Raw genomic sequence first — 17,397 nt, 5'->3', positions numbered from 1 at the left:
GCAAGGAAGGTGGGAACTATTAAAGCAAACAAAGATGAAACATATTGATCCAATATCTCAAATCAAATATCGTACAAAATGGCTATTTATGATAAAGTCAAATCTGATTAGTTTCAAAGAATACCAATTTACTCTATGAAGATGATTTTATCTGAAAAAGTACAAAACACGAAAAAAGTATAAAATTCCGGGATCTTTCCAGAATGGTATGGCTTATAATATTTGAACAAGTATTTAACTTACTATGAATTTTAGAAGTTACTGCATATCACCTTGAATCATACAATCAGATTACACAAAATGCAGATTTTGACATACTTATAAGCAGATTTTGGAAAAACACAAAGAAGCTCAATAAATTCTTTACAACGAGAATAAGCTCAATAAATTCCGATGGATAATGAATCAGATACAAAATATACGAGAATCGGACACATAATAAACATATAAAGATCATCTTATTGCAAGCGAAACAAAATAAACTAAAAAAAAATAGTGTACTTACCTCACGGACAAACTGAAATAATAAAATTTTCGTAGACTCCTTCTTCTTCTTGGATTTCCAACACATATTTAGACTTTGATGATCTCCTTTAAACACTTAAGTAAAACTGACCTCCTTATTTTTATAAGCAAATTATGTTGATAACGTGTTATATATAATATATATAAGAGAGATTGAGAGAGAACTAGATGATAATGAAAGAGATCATCTTGTTATTATATATCATAAACAAAGTATAAACAAGCCTTATATAGGCTAGTAGAATGGATGTTACAAGAAAAAGGGAGATCCAAATGTTGCTAGTAATTAAGATAATCATATGAAAGACTAAGAGTCATCTATTAATGGATAACAATAACTTATAAGTTATAATTTACCAAATATATCACCAACTTATAAGTAAAATTATCCAAACACATAAATACTTATAAGTTACACCGTTCATACGATACTTTTCAATTTTAAGTCATAAGTTATATTTTTAAAAAATTTCAAATGGTCATGAACAAATTAGATAGGAAAATTAAATTATTTAGATCTTGCAAACATCTATAGAAATCAGTTATACATTTTCTTTTGATTACTTAAAAATTAAATATATTTCTTAAAAATTTCAATTTGTTTAAATTTCGAGGCCGCGCTGTGAGGCTACGAGGAGAAGTGTTGAACTAAATGTTTTAATTTTATAATGTTTAAATGACTAAAATTATGTAGTTAAGTATCACATTTGGGCTTGGGCCTTGTATAAAAAATGGGCCTTTAGTTTAATCAAATTGAACCCGGTAGGTAAAAGCAGAGTGAACATCTTCCCGCCAATTTTCCCCTCATTTCATCAAACAGATCTTGCTTTTTTTTTTATTTTTTTTTTATGTTCACTCTCTTTTAGGTCAAAAACACAACCCCAAATAGCCGGAAAAATGGAAATTCTCCGATCTCAAGCTAAATCCTCCGGTCCGACCGTTACTCCGACCATTCCTCTGTACCGTTCCGCTCCGGCACTTGAAGTCAGACTTGAAGATTTTGAGCTTTTCGCCATCGATCGTCTCCGAGGTAGCTTCGATAAATGAATAATCTCGATAAATGATATATATATATATATATATATATATATGATTTGTTAAGCTAATTATCTCCGCAAACTCTATTCCTGGGTTTTACAGTTTAGGTCAAGTAATTGCATTTGCTTCCATTTGGTGAAATTTGATTAAATCGAATTACAAATTTTAATTCGTGGAATGAAATGTTTGATTTCAAGTTTTTTTTAATGGTATGTCTAGTACCAGTTATTCGTCTTAGCTTAATTATATGCCAAGTTTAGCACTTGTTTGTGATGCTTATTGTAGTTCTGAAAGGGATTTCTGATGGATTATCCCGAGGAAAGAAACCCGATGAAATGGAGAAATTGGTTAGTAAACTGATTAGCTTTACAATTTAGTTGCCTTTTTTGGTGTTTTTTTAGCTTTTGATTTGTTGGTTGTGCATAGGTAAGGGATCTATGGAAAGCTAATATGAAGCATCCGATATCATCAGAGGTTACCAACAAAGATATAATTTCCCACTTTGTACTTCGCCTTGTCTATTGTCGAACGTAAGCTTTAGTTCTTCATTTTATTTACTTTCTTTTTTTGTCTGTTAAATTACCTGACCTGTTTTTACTGTTTTTTATATTGGCTGCAATAGAGAAGAACTGAGAAAATGGTTTTTATCCATTGAAACTACTCTCTTTCGTTACCGTTTCCAGCTTGAAACTTCTGATGTCCAGGTCTGACTAACTCTGTAATTGATGTTGTCATCTTGAACCACTTCGTAATTTCCTTAATTTGGATCATTTTGTTGTTTCTTTATGTGGGTTGTAGAGGGCACTTATGGCAGAGTTTGAACTTCCTTACAAAGCTGTTGGAAATGTAGAATATGAGGTACCGTAACACTGTCAGTACAGTTGCATGCACAATTGTACATCACAGTAGATATTAGAATTATAATTAATCTTACTATAATTTCCTTCCCTGTTTTAATATTCAGGGTTTGAAGGATAAATTAAGTCAAGTTGCACGATCCATTGGACAATCTTTGCCTAGTGGTAATTGCAGATTGTTTGCTGACTTATCTGTATTACATATTCTGATTCATTTGCAGTATTAATTGTAGCCTTTAAACATTGGAGTTCTAACTTTCCATCCTTCCTCTTGTAGGTAATGCAGTATTTTACAAGGTCTGGTTAACTTATCTCTTTTATTTATGTTGCTCTCTTTCATTGCAAAAATATTGTATAACATATATCGAAGTTATTCGAGATGTATAACCGGTTTACAAGCTAGATTTTCCCAATGGATAACAAGTGCTGATTCACATCTATTCTTGCTGCTTTTAAAATTAAGGTACCATTCCAAGAAGTTCCAGAACTGGTGGCTACTCGCAGAGTATATATTCAAAAGGGACATGCCTATGTTGCTATGAACCAGGTTGAACTTGGTACTTTAGTTTCATCCATGCATATAATCCCGCAGCATCATTATTTGATTTAATTTAACCTTCTAATCTTGTTGGGACAGGTGGTTTCACTAGTTGTGACACAATTTCGCAGTCATCTATCAAAGGCACTTGTACTTACAAACAGGTTATTGCTATTTATTTAATTAGTGGTCATTTTGTGTGTATATAGGCTTAGTATTTCCCCCCTTTTTTGCTTAATATAGCTATGGTTGAGTTACTAATATTGTGCTGTGTCTCGTTTGTATTAACCTTTTTTTTGGATTTTTTTTTTATCTGAATGTTACTGAATTTTCATGTGGCACAAGGATTTTCTTTGTTTAGCTTTCCACAGATTTGATGTATGACGAGCAATTATGAACTAGAAGTATCTAAGCTTGTATGCATGTGGAACCATATGTAGCTATTCAAGGAATCATACACTGGCATATGCTGCCACTACCATATTTCTTATGCAGTGTGCCATCATTTCAATCTTTTGATCTATTGTTATCTATCTAGTTCTCTGTAATAACTAAAATATTTTGAATTGGTCCACCCATATCAGATAACAATAATAGAATGCCAACTAAGCATTAAATCTTCCACCTGACTACCCAAATCTCAAAACTCTATAAATCAATAATCATTTTATAAAGTTTGAACTACCCTAAGAAACTAGAAAATTTGTTGATGTCTCTGTTAAGTGTTTGATTATTGTTGCAGGCATCAATTAATCCACTTTCATTTCATTACTAGTCTTTTATTATCTTTTAGATGTGCTATAATACTGTGGCAAAATAATATTGTTTGCATGCCTGGCACGGCCACATCCAACTGACAATCTTGGCAATGCTTTCTGTTATCTTTGTGGTCATTTCATTTTGGCATTGCCAATGTAATATGTTTGACATGTAAAGCTTATATAAATACATTTACAAAAGACGGAATCTTCATTTTTTCTTCAGAAAATGGACATCAATGATTAGAGAAAAGGAATCAGATCGCTTAACTCCTGTAAGTATCATGCAAAATTCTGAACCTTGTATGTCCAGAATGAGTTAAAAAAATCTGTGGTGACTGATGTTTTATTACATCTACTTAGATTGTCGAAGCATTAGCTACAAGTTATCTCGGTCCTGACTATTCCCAGGTATTTTAGGCATCTTTGATTAATCCTGCAAGGTAACATCAAGGATTAAGTTGATGTGATGAATTCAATCTTTCTTTTCAGCCTAAACAATTTGCTGAAATATCACTGAAAGACATTGATCAAGTTGCTAAAAGTTCATTTCCTTTGTGCATGCGTCACCTGTTTGAAAAGGTAAGATGTGTATTAACCAAATCGTCTTGTTATTACCTCCATTGAAGTGTATTAATACACGTACTACAAATATATGCACACCCCATATAGACGAGGGTGATAGGATGCTACTTAAATTGCTCTATTTATCTAATGCAGCTAAGAGAGGATCATCACTTAAAGCATGGAGGGAGAATGCAGCTCGGTCTATTTCTCAAGGTTATATATCTAAAAGTTGAAATGCATATTAATAATCTGCTTCGTGTTGCATTTTGTAGAATATTCCCATAATTTGATCATAATTGCATGTGTTTGACACCTAATGTATCTGTTAAGGTATAACTGGAGACAGGTTTTAATCAGTTGAAACCACCCACATCTGTGATTAATCTTTCCATGTATAAAGAATGTTCAATACAGTTTCATTAGATTGGCATCTCTTGTGAGTGAATGCTAAAGGCCCGCCTGAAATATTGATGTAGCACTTTGTATTCTTAAATGATGCATTACTATGTTAAAGTGGACTAGTCTATGTAATATTAAAATGTTTTTTGTTTGTGTCTTTTGTATTAATATTTTACAATTATATTCAGGGCGTTGGGTTGCCGTTGGATGATGCTCTTGTATTCTGGAAATCAGAGTTCTCACGGAAAGTAAGTATGGTGCATTATGGAAGATATTACAGTAACTATATTTTCTATGAAGTTTTTCTCTCTCTTTTGCCAGAAGTATGCAAATGTAGTTAAGTAAGACAATTGATTTTAAGACGTGCAGGGATTATTCAAAATAAATGTTCCTATATGTACTTCACATAAATTAATCGTCTGCGCATGGGAATTTACATAAAAGATGTAAGACCAGGAAACTAATAATTGTTGGCTTCTTTGGTAGTAAACTAGAGGTGGTGTCTAAATTCTATAACCATATTTATACTGGTATACTGTTACACTATCTTGCTCTCTGCTTTTTCATTACAATTCTATTTATGTGTTTCTTTCTGGTATAGGTTGGTACAGAAAGATTTGACAAAGAATATGCATATGGTATACGCCACAACTATGGAAAAGAAGGAAAGAGAGTGGTAAGAAGTTAAAATTCATTGTGCTCATAATTGTTTGCCAAGATTAATTTGTGATACATGTGATATGTTTTGTCTCATACTTTTACTGTGTGTTTGAGCTTAAAAATATAAGTGGTTTGTTTGAATTACTGAAAAAATGGTCTCTCCGAAACAGGAATAAAAAAACCATCCAAGTATAAATTGCATAGAAAAATATTACATGAAAGAACCATTTTAAGTATAAACTAAAGAGCGCAACATCTAATATACTATTACTTTGGAAAAGATATCTCTTACTCTCAGACACTAATAGAGCAATGACACTAAACTTAGATTATAGCATTCCCCAGTGCCCTGTTGTAATATTGTATTTTCCACAAAACTGACAAAGAATCAGTGCTATGCATTTTATTTCGACTACCAATCTTGTTATGATATACCCCGGATGACTTTCCAAGAGTGAGCTTCTGCATAAAATAAATTTTCCTACGTACAAGTTATTAACATTTTGGGAAATTTTATTAATAGAACATGTCCTATAAGATGTAGAAAATAGCAAAAGAAACTTACTATAAGTTACATTTTAAAAGCATTATTGATTTGGGAAAATAGATTTTTCTATCACTTAACTAATTATTTTTCTAGAAACTTACCACTCATCTTCATACTAATATATTAAAGCCACTAACGTTACATTTGTATTTGATTATAAGCATCCCGTTTAGTTTTACATCTTGCTGTTAAAACAAGTCGCTGCCATGGACTAAATTGATTGATGATGTACACACTGTGTATTATAAATTAGTACAGGTCTTTCGATCTTGTCCATTTCAAATCGAGGAAATATATAGAAGCTAGGGTTCAAGTTCCTTCTTCAAATCAATGGTTTCTATTGTGTCTTACTCTTTAGTTGATTCTCAAAGTTATACGTTGTTACTGGGGAGATGAAACACCAATTTGGATATCCTATAAACCTAATACAAGGGGTTGAATTTCAAAGCCCAACTTTTGTCCGGTTGATATAAAGAACCCCAGAATCATATTTGGGCATGTAACAGTGCAGAGGATTTTGTTTTTGATCGTGTTAGAACTGGACTACTGGTACATCTATTGTATTTTAACTTTTTTTTTCATCATTGATTTAATCATGTGACAATTACAAATCATCAGCAACTTAAATACGGGAAGAAAATATTTATGTCTGTTAATTTTCTTTTTTAACGGAAAGCTTACTTCTAATAGTATAACTAGTTTAAATCTAAGTCTGAGACTTTTTTTCTTTTGTTGTGTGATAAGATTCTAGAAGTGAAAATAGTCCAGTAACAAAATAATTCATTTTTCCTATTGATTTTTGTCATGTCAAATTGCAAATATTAAGCAAATAAGTACCTATTTCCTAGGTCTTACAATTCAACTTTTAAGGCAGTTTAAAGTTACATACACAAACACACCCCTTTTTTTGCAAAATTGTAAGTTTATACTTAAAAATGGTTCTTTATGTGATTTAAATTGTATGAAATAATTTTATTTGCTTTATCTAATGTGTATAGGTGGGAATGATCCTACGTGAACCGGCTCTTGCTTTATATTCTCTCTTGGAGTTTTAATTCCTTAATTTGTGTCAAAAGTGGGACTCAAACATCCTTTCTAGGATTGTGGGATTATATACATTTTTCACATTATGCAAAACTGATTTTAGCTGGTGATACATGTTCTTGTGCTATTTAGTATGTCGTGTTCCTTATAGTGCTTCTACGCAAATATCAATTACAACCAGGAAAACTATAACACTGCAGTAACATTTATTAGCTTTCTCTTTGATTGGCAAATTGCAGGATTATACACCATATTCGTGTCAAAAAATCATATCGTCTACTCCAGGTGTGGGGGATCACCATGGTTGTCCTTATCGGCATTTCAGGTGAAATGTCAAAAAATTTGTATCTGGTTGAAAGATTGCATTCAAGTTGGTGACACTATATGCAGTCATTTTATGATATCTTTTAGTGCTTTGATAGCTTTACTATATGCAGACATTTTATGACATCTTTTAGCGCTTTGATAGGTTTTACATGACTTAGCATAAGACTATGCAAGTCTGCAGCCTATGTATGCGTAGACCTGCATGTTTATTATATGCATACAACATACACTGAGACATTGTGGTAGCATGACAGTTAATATAAAATCTTATTCTTTCCAATTTATAAGACATCATATGGATTCATTTTCCTTGACAGTGAAGAGAATTTGAGAGCCGCCCTTGGTAAAATGGGGGTGAGCAGTCGTGCACTTGAGGATGTGATTGACAAAGCACGGAATAAACATTACCAGGTTAGGAAATGGTTAACCAGCTTTGTTCCTGAAACATTTTTATATAGCTTTTTATTAATCTAAAATGTTACGTAAATAAATATGTGCAGTTGGCATGCACATTGACATTTGAGGCAGTACATAACTCATCTTGTGATGCTGGAGTAAATCATCCAAACCAGTACTTTAGTGACAGTCAAAGCATCTTAAAAGCCAAGGGTAATCCTGTTGCATAAGAATTTCTGATAGATAAAGTAAAAGAATTGCAGTAACTTATGAATCAGCTTCATAGAGTCAAGTTTATCTCCATGTATATTATGTTTCTATGTCTGGAATTTAGTGCAGGCATGTCACGTTGTAGAAGTGTTTTGTGTTTAGGTGCCCGATGGCTGTTGATGTCTTATACAAAGATTGTGGTTTCCAGAAAAGCTTAGTTGTATTTTACAGAGTCTATACTCTATATTTAAGGTTTGGTGGATCATGATTTTGTTCCCATTAGCTCGTTGTGAAGTTAAATGATAGTCATACAACTCCTACCGTATCAAGACCATTTTTAATTTATTTAATATGATTAATGCGGCAATGCACACTAAATCTGATAAGACGGCCAAAATGATAATATATATTTTTAAAATTAAAAGTAGATGTAGAATTTATATTTAACTAGCATGATAGTACGTGCGAGAAACATGCTGTTTTCTAGCAATATATCGGAATCTAGTGTATAAAGTTTTTGAAATTTCAATTTTTTGCAATTAATAAATAAAGTATAGTTTCTAATAATTTAATTAAAATGTACAAATAATAGCATCGTAAATAGTTTATGTTCAATGAATATTTAGGCTCTAAAGTGATGATTTATTATGTTACAATTCTTCTTCTTTTTTCAGGCTTGATGATTCTTATAATAACAAATATTTTGATTGTACGTGATCTTTAAATCAATTATGTTGATTATTATAATTTGCTTACTTCATATATATGAGTGTAAGGTGATTAAAACTTGTTGATTATGATGTAGAAAATGTTTAAACCCATCATAAATTTCTCTTTGTTAAAATGCATATTTTGTGAAAGTGTTTAGTTAACAAGCATTCTACTTATACATGAGATATATACTTTAAATTAAGTCATTGCTTGTGGTAGATTAGTGTGACACTACATATTGTGTTTTAGTATACACTAATGTAAATCTTTCTAAATTTTATTAAATTATTAAATGTTCATAAAAATTAGTACTTAAATTTCTAATGCTTTAATATTATTATGAAAAAAATATAATAATTTATATATGTGATCAATATAATTACTTTTTCATATTTAACATAATATAAATCAAATTAAATCATATATTAATGTGTGTATGCGTGTTTAAGTTCCATTGATATATTAAAAATCTACATTTTAAAAAAAATTATATAACATGAATAATTTCATACCAAATTATAGTGTTTTATTCAAAAACTTTTAAATTCGTATATAATTTTGATAATTTTATAATATACATTTTTTAATTAGCTGCTATCTAAAATTGTTAAAGTTAATTCATTTTTCAGATTATTTAATTGCTATTTTTTTATTATTAAAAAAATTTAACATCTTTCTTTTGATTCTAAATGAAATATAAATTAAAATATCAAATTTGCTCTATAAAAATTCGCATGTATTAAAAACTTACATACACAAAGTTTAAAGTTTGGTATTACTATATATTTTATTTTAATAAAGTGGAATATGAGAAAAATAATTGGTTGATTACAATGCCCGTAATTTTCATTAATCGGGTCATATCCACGATAAATCACAACAAATCAATTTTGCAATTTTTACATATATTTTTTATTGACTTGATCTTATAAAAGTCTCGAACACATTAATCAATGCTTATGTAGGTTGTTAGAAACACCTTATTTCATTGATATAACGTTTTCATCGATCCAATAAACAAACTTTCTAAATCTTCAATTGAAAAATGCAATTCAACACATTTGTGAAAAATGGTCAAATTTTGTGTTTCTTTTTAAATCGAGTAGATTCTGATGCTAAGTTTGAAATAAGCCTAAATATATTGGTCTGCATCAAAAATCGAATAAATTTATGAATTATGTGTACATCTAACACTACTCCATTTATCATATAATTGTTGACTTATTTGATTTTTTGCATTCAATTTGGTCAAATAACTAAAATTTACCATTCCATTTTTTCTTAAAATTATATTACATATACTTTCGAGCAATATAATTTTTATTGAAAAACACGCATTATAAACTTTATTATTTATTTATTTTTTCGTATTAGTGTGAACATGATTATTTGACATTGTTAATTAATTTATATATATAATATCGTAAATTTTAATAAGACGGATACTTAAAAATATATTACATTATTTATCAAATACATGTTATGTCTTAATTTCTTTATATAATTCATAAAAAATGACTTTCTATATATATTAAATATTAGTCAAATTTATTATCTTAATTGCAACTTTAATTATTTAGAAATATATAGTTAACTATATATATATATATATATATATATATATATATATATATATATAAGAAAAAACATGATAAAAGTGTTATTTCATGAATTACAATAAAAATTTAAAATTTCACTTTTTAGTGGCAGACATGTATTAAGTGTTTGATTATAAAAAATAAAAGACATAGTAACGTAGTAGTATTGTAAAGTGAGAACTAATATGTAGACCGTGGCTCGATTCCCACCAACAAAATGATAATTTAAGGGGGTGTATTCATTTCAGATTTTAGAGGATTGATAAAAATCTATGAATTTTAAAAGATTTTCGTTGATTTTAATTGTTCGTGGATTTTGACGAAGTTGATAGAAAAATGTTGTAAGGTCTTGCTGATTTTGTGAAGTTTTTCAGAAATTTTTCAAAATCGCATGTATTTTAAAGAGATTTTAAAATATTAAAAAAAACTAGCAAATCCATCAAAATTCACCACTTTTTCAAATAAAGATAATCCACGGACTTATAAATACCATTAGATTTTGATGTATTTTTAAAAATCCAAATTGAATACCGCCAGATTTCAATAGAGTTTTTAAAATATAAATTGAATACACTCAGATATTAAAAAATATATTCGAATCTCTATTGAATACCATCAGATTTTAAAAGATTTTTTAAAATCCAAATTGAGTACCTTTTGATTTCTAGAATTCAAAAAAATCTTTTAAAATCTTAATTGAATACACCCCTCTAAGTCTATACTTTCCTTTCCCTAAAAAAAGAGTCTATACTATCACTTGATGAGATATTCATCATTTTCAAATATGCTAGCAAAATTGTTTATTTTACCTTCACTAAAATAAATCCCTAATCAGTTTAATATATATTTTTTGATTATATTAGAGTTTATTAATGTTGCCCAAGGAACTGCAAAAAGGTTCTGAACCCGAATGATCGTCCATGTTGTACTCTTCTTAATCGTCACCCTTGGATTGGGCCGTAAACGAACCGAGCTGTTCATTAAGCTCGTCCAGTTCGTTCGAGTTCGACAAACTCGTTCGATAAGCTTATCGAACTCGAGTTCGAACAATATTTTTTGTCCGATAATCGTAAAGAACTGAACCGAACTTTTAAGGTGTTTGACTCGAGTTCGGTTCGTTCGTTAAGTTCGAGTTCGGTTCGAAAAAAATAGTATATTTATAATATTATATGTATAAATAATATATGTATTATTAATAATATTATTAAATATATTTTATAATTATTTCAAATAAATATTTTATTTATGAAAAAAATATATAATTAATAGTTTGATATAATTTTTTACTTAAAATATATATATTTTAAATATATAACTGATGTTCGCGAATAGTTACGTATCCGTTTGTGTTCGTTTCGGTTCGGTTCGCGAACAGTTCGTGTTCGGTTCGAATATTATCGAACTTGAATTCGGCCAAGAAATTTTGTCCGATAAGGTTATTGAACAGTGTTCGGTTCGTTAAGATTTTGTCTGATTTCGTTAAAAGTTCGTCCGAGTTCGGTTCGTTTACAACTCTACCATTGGAAGACTAAATCAAAGGATCAAAATATTGTGTATAACAAATAGTAGTATTTTGTATATATTAACTTAAGAAAAGGAATTCTTGTATATTAAAAAAAAGAATAAAATATTTTAAATGATAATATTTAAAAAACTATAGGAATCATACAATATTAAAATTAAACTAAACTAATTTTTGAACAAACATATTAAAATATATAAATATAGATTTTTTTTCCAAAATTTTACTTTTTAGTCTAAAATATAAAATCATTTAAATAATATTTTACCATTATTCTTATATAAAATTATATTCTATATATAATTGGAGTAAAAGAGATAAAATGGTATAGTTTGGTCGTCAGGCTGATGTTATAATTATGTATTGGTGATCAGGGAGAATATTATAATTAATAACGAATCAATAAATATTATATAATTATCCAACATTACACAACACACCTTGTTAGATATATTTGAGATTTCATGTCTAATCTGATTTGTGTTTAGTTTTCAGAACTTAACAACAAGACATATCAGGACTTACTGAAATCAGAACTTACTGAAGTCAGAACTTGATATCAGAACTTAAGGCGCCAGAAGATATATATCAGGACTTAAGTGCGGGAAGACTTCAGATAAGAAATTCGGTTGATTTACAAGAGAAGATCTGGACTAAAGCAAAAGAAGATATGCATAAAGAGTTAGAGGACTAGAAGACTTGTAGAAGATATCTGATTGATATATTTTAGGAGACAAAATTATATTCTATATCAATTAGAAGATATCTTGTAACTGTGTACTATATAAACACAGCTTAGGATTTACACTAGATGTGTTATCATTATCGAGAAGATATATACATTATAACCTAGCAGCTCTTAGTGATATTGTTCATCACTGAGAGAGAACAACAGTTCTATTGTAACAGAGTTTATTTGAATATACTTGATCTTTGTTACATACTTGTGTTGAAATCGATTTGATTGTATAAACACTATATTCAACCCCCTTCTATAGTGTTGTGTGACCTAACAAGTGGTATCAGAGCTTTTCTGTTAACACACATACAGTAAAGATCCAAACAATCATGTCTGAAGAAACACAAACCCCAACTAAGCCCACCAAAACTTAAGAAACTCAAAACACTCAAACCCACAGTCGATATGAGACTATTAGGGTTCCCATACTGAGACCTTCTGAGTATCCCATATGGAAAGTGAAGATGGTTATATTTCTGGAAGCTACAGATCCAAAATACCTTGACAGAATTAATGAAGGACCATATAAGCCTACCAAACTCTCTGTTGCAGTTGCTGATCAACTAGCAAAGACCATACCAAAGGAGAGAGGTGAATACACACCTGAAGATATCTCATCTATTGCTAAGAATGCAAGGGTAAGGCATTTGCTGCATAGTGCAATTGATAATATCATGTCAAACAGGGCAATTGGATGCAAGACTGCAAATGAGATATGGGATGCTTTGGAGACAAGATGCCAGGGAACTGATGCAATTAAAAAGAACATGAGGACAATACTCACTCAAGAGTATGAGCACTTTGACTCAAAAGCTGATGAGTCATTAACTGATTTATATGACAGGTTTGTCAAACTCTTGAATGATCTGTCACTGGTGGATAAGGAATATGATCTTGAAGATTCAAATCTAAAATTCCTTTTAGCTCTTCCTGAAAATTGGGATTTGAAGTCTACTACCATAAGAGACAACTATGACCTTACTGAAACTACTCTTGATGAAATTTATGGTATGCTCAGGACTTATGAACTTGAGATGGATCAAAGGAGCAAGATGCATGGAAGAAAGTCAAGGACAATTGCTCTTAAAGCCGATGAGGAGTCTCCTAAAGTTGTTGTCTCAAAGAAGGGAAAAGGAAAGGCTCTCATCATAAAGTCTGATTCAGAGTCATCATATTCTGATGATGATGATTCAGAAACTGAAAGTTTATCTGAAGTTGATGTTGATGTAGAGATGATGCAACTGTGTGCTCTTATGGTGAAGGGTATCACAAAGATAGCCTATAAAAATTCAGAAAGGGCAAGAAGTTTTCCAGGAAAGGTGGAAGTTCTGATAAGAAAAGGTTCAGAAAGTCTGAAGGCAAAGGAGGAAAGTCTGACAGAGGAGACAACTCAAATGTAAAATGTTACAACTGTGGTGAAAGAGACCACATATCTCCTGACTGCAAGAAAGAAAAAAATGATAAGGCAAGGCACTTGTCACAAAGAAGAAAAGTTGGACATACACTTCAGATTCTGAAGATGAGGTGAACTATGCCTTGATGGCAAATGCTGATAGCAGTACTGAAACTGTTGAATTAAAGGTACCTCAAACAACCTTTGCTTTTCATACTGATGATATTACTGAGTTGAGATTATACCTTAAAACCATGTTCATTAGTTTTAGAGATCATACTTTAACATGTGAAAGATTAACATCTGAAAGTCTTGCTCTCAAAAACAGAAATGACTATTTAGAAAAGGAGTTAGTTTTTCTTCATCAAACTAAGAAAGAAAGAGATAAGGCTTTGTATGTTAGAGATGAAGTACTAAAATTGAATGAATCTCTAAAAACTGATTTAGAAAAGGAAAGAGAGATCATCAGAACTTGGATTACCTCTGGCAGAACAACTCAAAATTTACTAAGTAGTGGAAATTGGAAAGAGGGCTTAGGTTATAGATATGATAAAAGTGAGAAAGGAACTGTGCAAATTGAGCCAATTGTTGTTAAACAGACTGCTAAGCCAAAGGTAAATCCTATTAAATTTGTAACAAAAACTGTTATGTCTGATTCTGAAAAGATGAAAAATTCTAAGACATAAGTAAAAAAAAAGTCAACTTCTGACAAATTAAAACAGGATAAACCAGCTGAAGTAAACATAGGCTTAATGATAAAGAAGCAGCTTAAGCATAAGCTGAAAGAGATTAGAAATGTGAACAAGGTAAAGGAAGCTAGGAAAAATAGGAATGGAAAGAAAGGTGTGAATAAAAGCAATAATTATATGCCTGTTCTCAATGCTCCTAGAAATAAATGTTATAACTGTGGAAACTCTAACCATCTTGCTTCTTTTTGCAGGAAAAATAAAGATATAAACTCTTTACCTCCTAAATCAGGAGTTAAGAGTCAGTCTGTTAGGTTTAAACCACAAAATCCTTGTTCTCATTGTGGTAGTTTATGGCATTCCATTTATACTTGTAAGGAATGTCATAGTTTATTTTATGATTATTATCAAATAAAGCCTTCTTTGAAGAAAGTTAGTGTAATTCCTTCTAGTGTAAATTCTGATGCAAAGTCTGATACAAAGTCTGATAAACAGCATGTTAGCATAAACTCTGAAATTAACTCCGCTGCAAATGCTAACAAACTTAAAAAGGCCAAATGATCCAAGCAAGCCTGGATCCTTAAAACTAACCAATAGTGGTCTTTGTGATTGCAGGGCAACAGGAAAAACATCTTAGTTCTTGACAGTGGATGTTCATGACATATGACTGGAAATAAAGCCCTGCTATCAGACTTTGTGGAGAAAGCTGGCCTAGGAGTTTCTTATGGAGATGACAACATGGGAAAAACTCTGGGATATGGCAATATCAATCTTGGGAATGTCATCATTGAAACAGTAGCTCTTGTCTCAGAACTTAAACATAATCTTTTAAGTGTAAGTCAAATCCGTGACAGAGCTTATCATGTGGATTTCTTTGAAGAACATTGTGAAGTTATAAGTAATTGTACAGGCAAAGTGGTTCTGAAAGGTTATAGACATGGTAACATATATGAAGCCAGACTTTCAACAAATTCTGATGGTTCTGCAATATGTTTGTTGAGTAGAGCATCAATTGAAGAAAGCTGGAATTGGCACAAGAGACTCTCTCATTTAAATTTCAACAACATAAATGAGCTAGTAAAGAAAGATCTTGTGAGAGGACTGCCAAAATCAGTATTTGCTCCTGATGGCCTTTGTGATTCATGTCAAAAGGAAAAACAAAGAAAATCTTCATTCAAGAGCAAAATTGAATCCTCAATTCTTGAGCCTTATCACCTAGTGCATGTTGATCTATTTGGTCCAGTCAATGTCATGCCTATTGCAAAGAAAAAATATGTTATGGTTATAGTGGATGAGTTCACAAGATACACTTGGGTGTATTTCTTGTACAGGAAGAATGAAACTGCATCTACTCTAACTGATCATGTCAGACAGCTGGATAAATTGATCAAATATTCTGCTAAAATAATAAGAATGATAATGGCACTGAGTTCAAGAATTCATTCATGGAAGAGTTCTGCAAAGAACATGGAATTAAGCAGGAATTTTCTGCACCTGGAACTCCACAGCAAAATGGAGTTGTAGAAAGAAAGAACATGACTCTCATTGAAGCTGCACGAACTATGCTTGATGAAGCAAAGCTACCAACCTACTTTTGGGCTGAAGCTGTGCAGACTGCTTGTTTTACACAGAATGCTACACTCATAAACAAGCATGGAAAAACACCATATGAGATGGTGAAGAAAAAGAAGCCAAATCTGAAATACTTTCATGTATTTGGATGCAAGTGTTTTGTTCTTAAGACTCATCCTGAACAGCTGTCAAAATTTGATCTAAAAGCTGATGAATGAATTTTTGTTGGATATCCACTTTCCACAAAAGCCTTCAGAGTCTACAATTTAAGAACAAGGGTTGTCATGGAATCTATCAATGTATCTTTTGATGATAAAAAGATTACTAGACTTGAAGATTTCAATGATCATGATCAGCTGAGACTTGAAAATGAAGATTTAAATTCTGATTTTGTAAATTCTGATGGCTTATATCCTGATCCTGTAAGTTCTGACGGGTTAAATTCTGATGTCATTGAAACTGTGGTAACTACTCCAATGGAAAATGCTCCTGTTCAGGGGGAGCAAGCTGAAGATCATACCACAACTCAAGACTCTTAAGAAGCATAAGAACCTGTCACTGGCTCTTCAAGTTCTGATTCATCAAGTTCTGATGAGCCAAATTCTGATAATTCTGGAAACTCTGATTCTTCAATTCTTGAAGGATCCAACTCAAATTTTTAAGTCTCAGAGAGCATAACTACAGGGGGAGCATCAAAAAATACTGATGGAGACAACATGGATCATGGGGGAGGATCCAGTTCTAGAGAACAACTTCCATCTGTAAGGAAGTGTACTAAAGCACATACACATGACTTAATAATTGGAGATCCTGAAGCAGGTGTCAGAACTAGAACTGCAACATCAAATGAATGTCTCTATCATTCCTTTCTATCTCAGACTGAACCAAAGAAAGTGGAAGAAGCTCTTCAAGATGCTGATTGGGTGCAAGCAATGCAGGAAGAGTTAAATGAATTTGAAAGAAATAAAGTCTGGACCTTAGTGCCAAGACCAAAGAACAGATCCATTGTTGGCCCAAAATGGGTGTTCGGAAACAAAACTGACAGTGATGGCATAATTACAAGAAACAAAGCAAGACTGGTTTCTAAAGGCTACTCTCAACATGAGGGTATTGATTATGATGAAATATTTGCACCAGTTGCTAGATTGGAAGCCATAAGAATCTTTTTGGCTTATGCTGCTCACAAGAAGTTTAAAGTCTTTCAAATGGACGTGAAAAGTGTTTTTCTCAATGGAGAATTGGAAGAAAAGGTATATGTTGAACAACCTCCAGGATTTGTAGATCCAAAATTTCCTAATCATGTCTACAGA

General features: G+C 31.3%; 1 protein-coding gene across 1 annotated transcript; it reads left to right on the top strand.

Annotated features, from left to right (window-relative positions):
• The first annotated feature begins 1,349 nt into the window (after positions 1-1,349).
• On the top strand, positions 1,350-8,143 carry LOC141661749 (putative DNA primase large subunit). Its single transcript, XM_074468742.1, has 18 exons — positions 1,350-1,555; positions 1,849-1,910; positions 1,990-2,093; positions 2,186-2,267; positions 2,362-2,421; positions 2,528-2,585; positions 2,698-2,717; positions 2,884-2,967; positions 3,058-3,122; positions 3,943-3,991; positions 4,080-4,127; positions 4,209-4,298; positions 4,437-4,496; positions 4,871-4,930; positions 5,284-5,358; positions 7,173-7,258; positions 7,578-7,671; positions 7,761-8,143. Exons 1-18 carry the CDS (start codon positions 1,423-1,425, stop codon positions 7,884-7,886), a joined length of 1,356 nt encoding a protein of 451 aa, XP_074324843.1. The 5' UTR covers positions 1,350-1,422; the 3' UTR covers positions 7,887-8,143.
• Positions 8,144-17,397: the final 9,254 nt, after the last annotated feature.

This window comes from Apium graveolens, chromosome 5 (assembly GCF_009905375.1).
Source record: "Apium graveolens cultivar Ventura chromosome 5, ASM990537v1, whole genome shotgun sequence".
Classification (NCBI taxonomy): domain Eukaryota; kingdom Viridiplantae; phylum Streptophyta; class Magnoliopsida; order Apiales; family Apiaceae; genus Apium; species Apium graveolens.
Note: the sequence above shows the minus strand (reverse complement) of the source record. Positions and strands in the feature narration are given on the sequence as shown.

Bases quoted from the DNA above. Each gene is read 5' to 3' on its own strand.
- LOC141661749 (XM_074468742.1), top strand. From the start codon at position 1,423: ATGGAAATTCTCCGATCTCAAGCTAAATCCTCCGGTCCGACCGTTACT. The intron at 2,268-2,361 runs GTCTGACTAACT...TGTGGGTTGTAG, and splicing joins TTGAAACTTCTGATGTCCAG to AGGGCACTTATGGCAGAGTT. The intron at 3,992-4,079 runs GTAAGTATCATG...ACATCTACTTAG, and splicing joins AATCAGATCGCTTAACTCCT to ATTGTCGAAGCATTAGCTAC.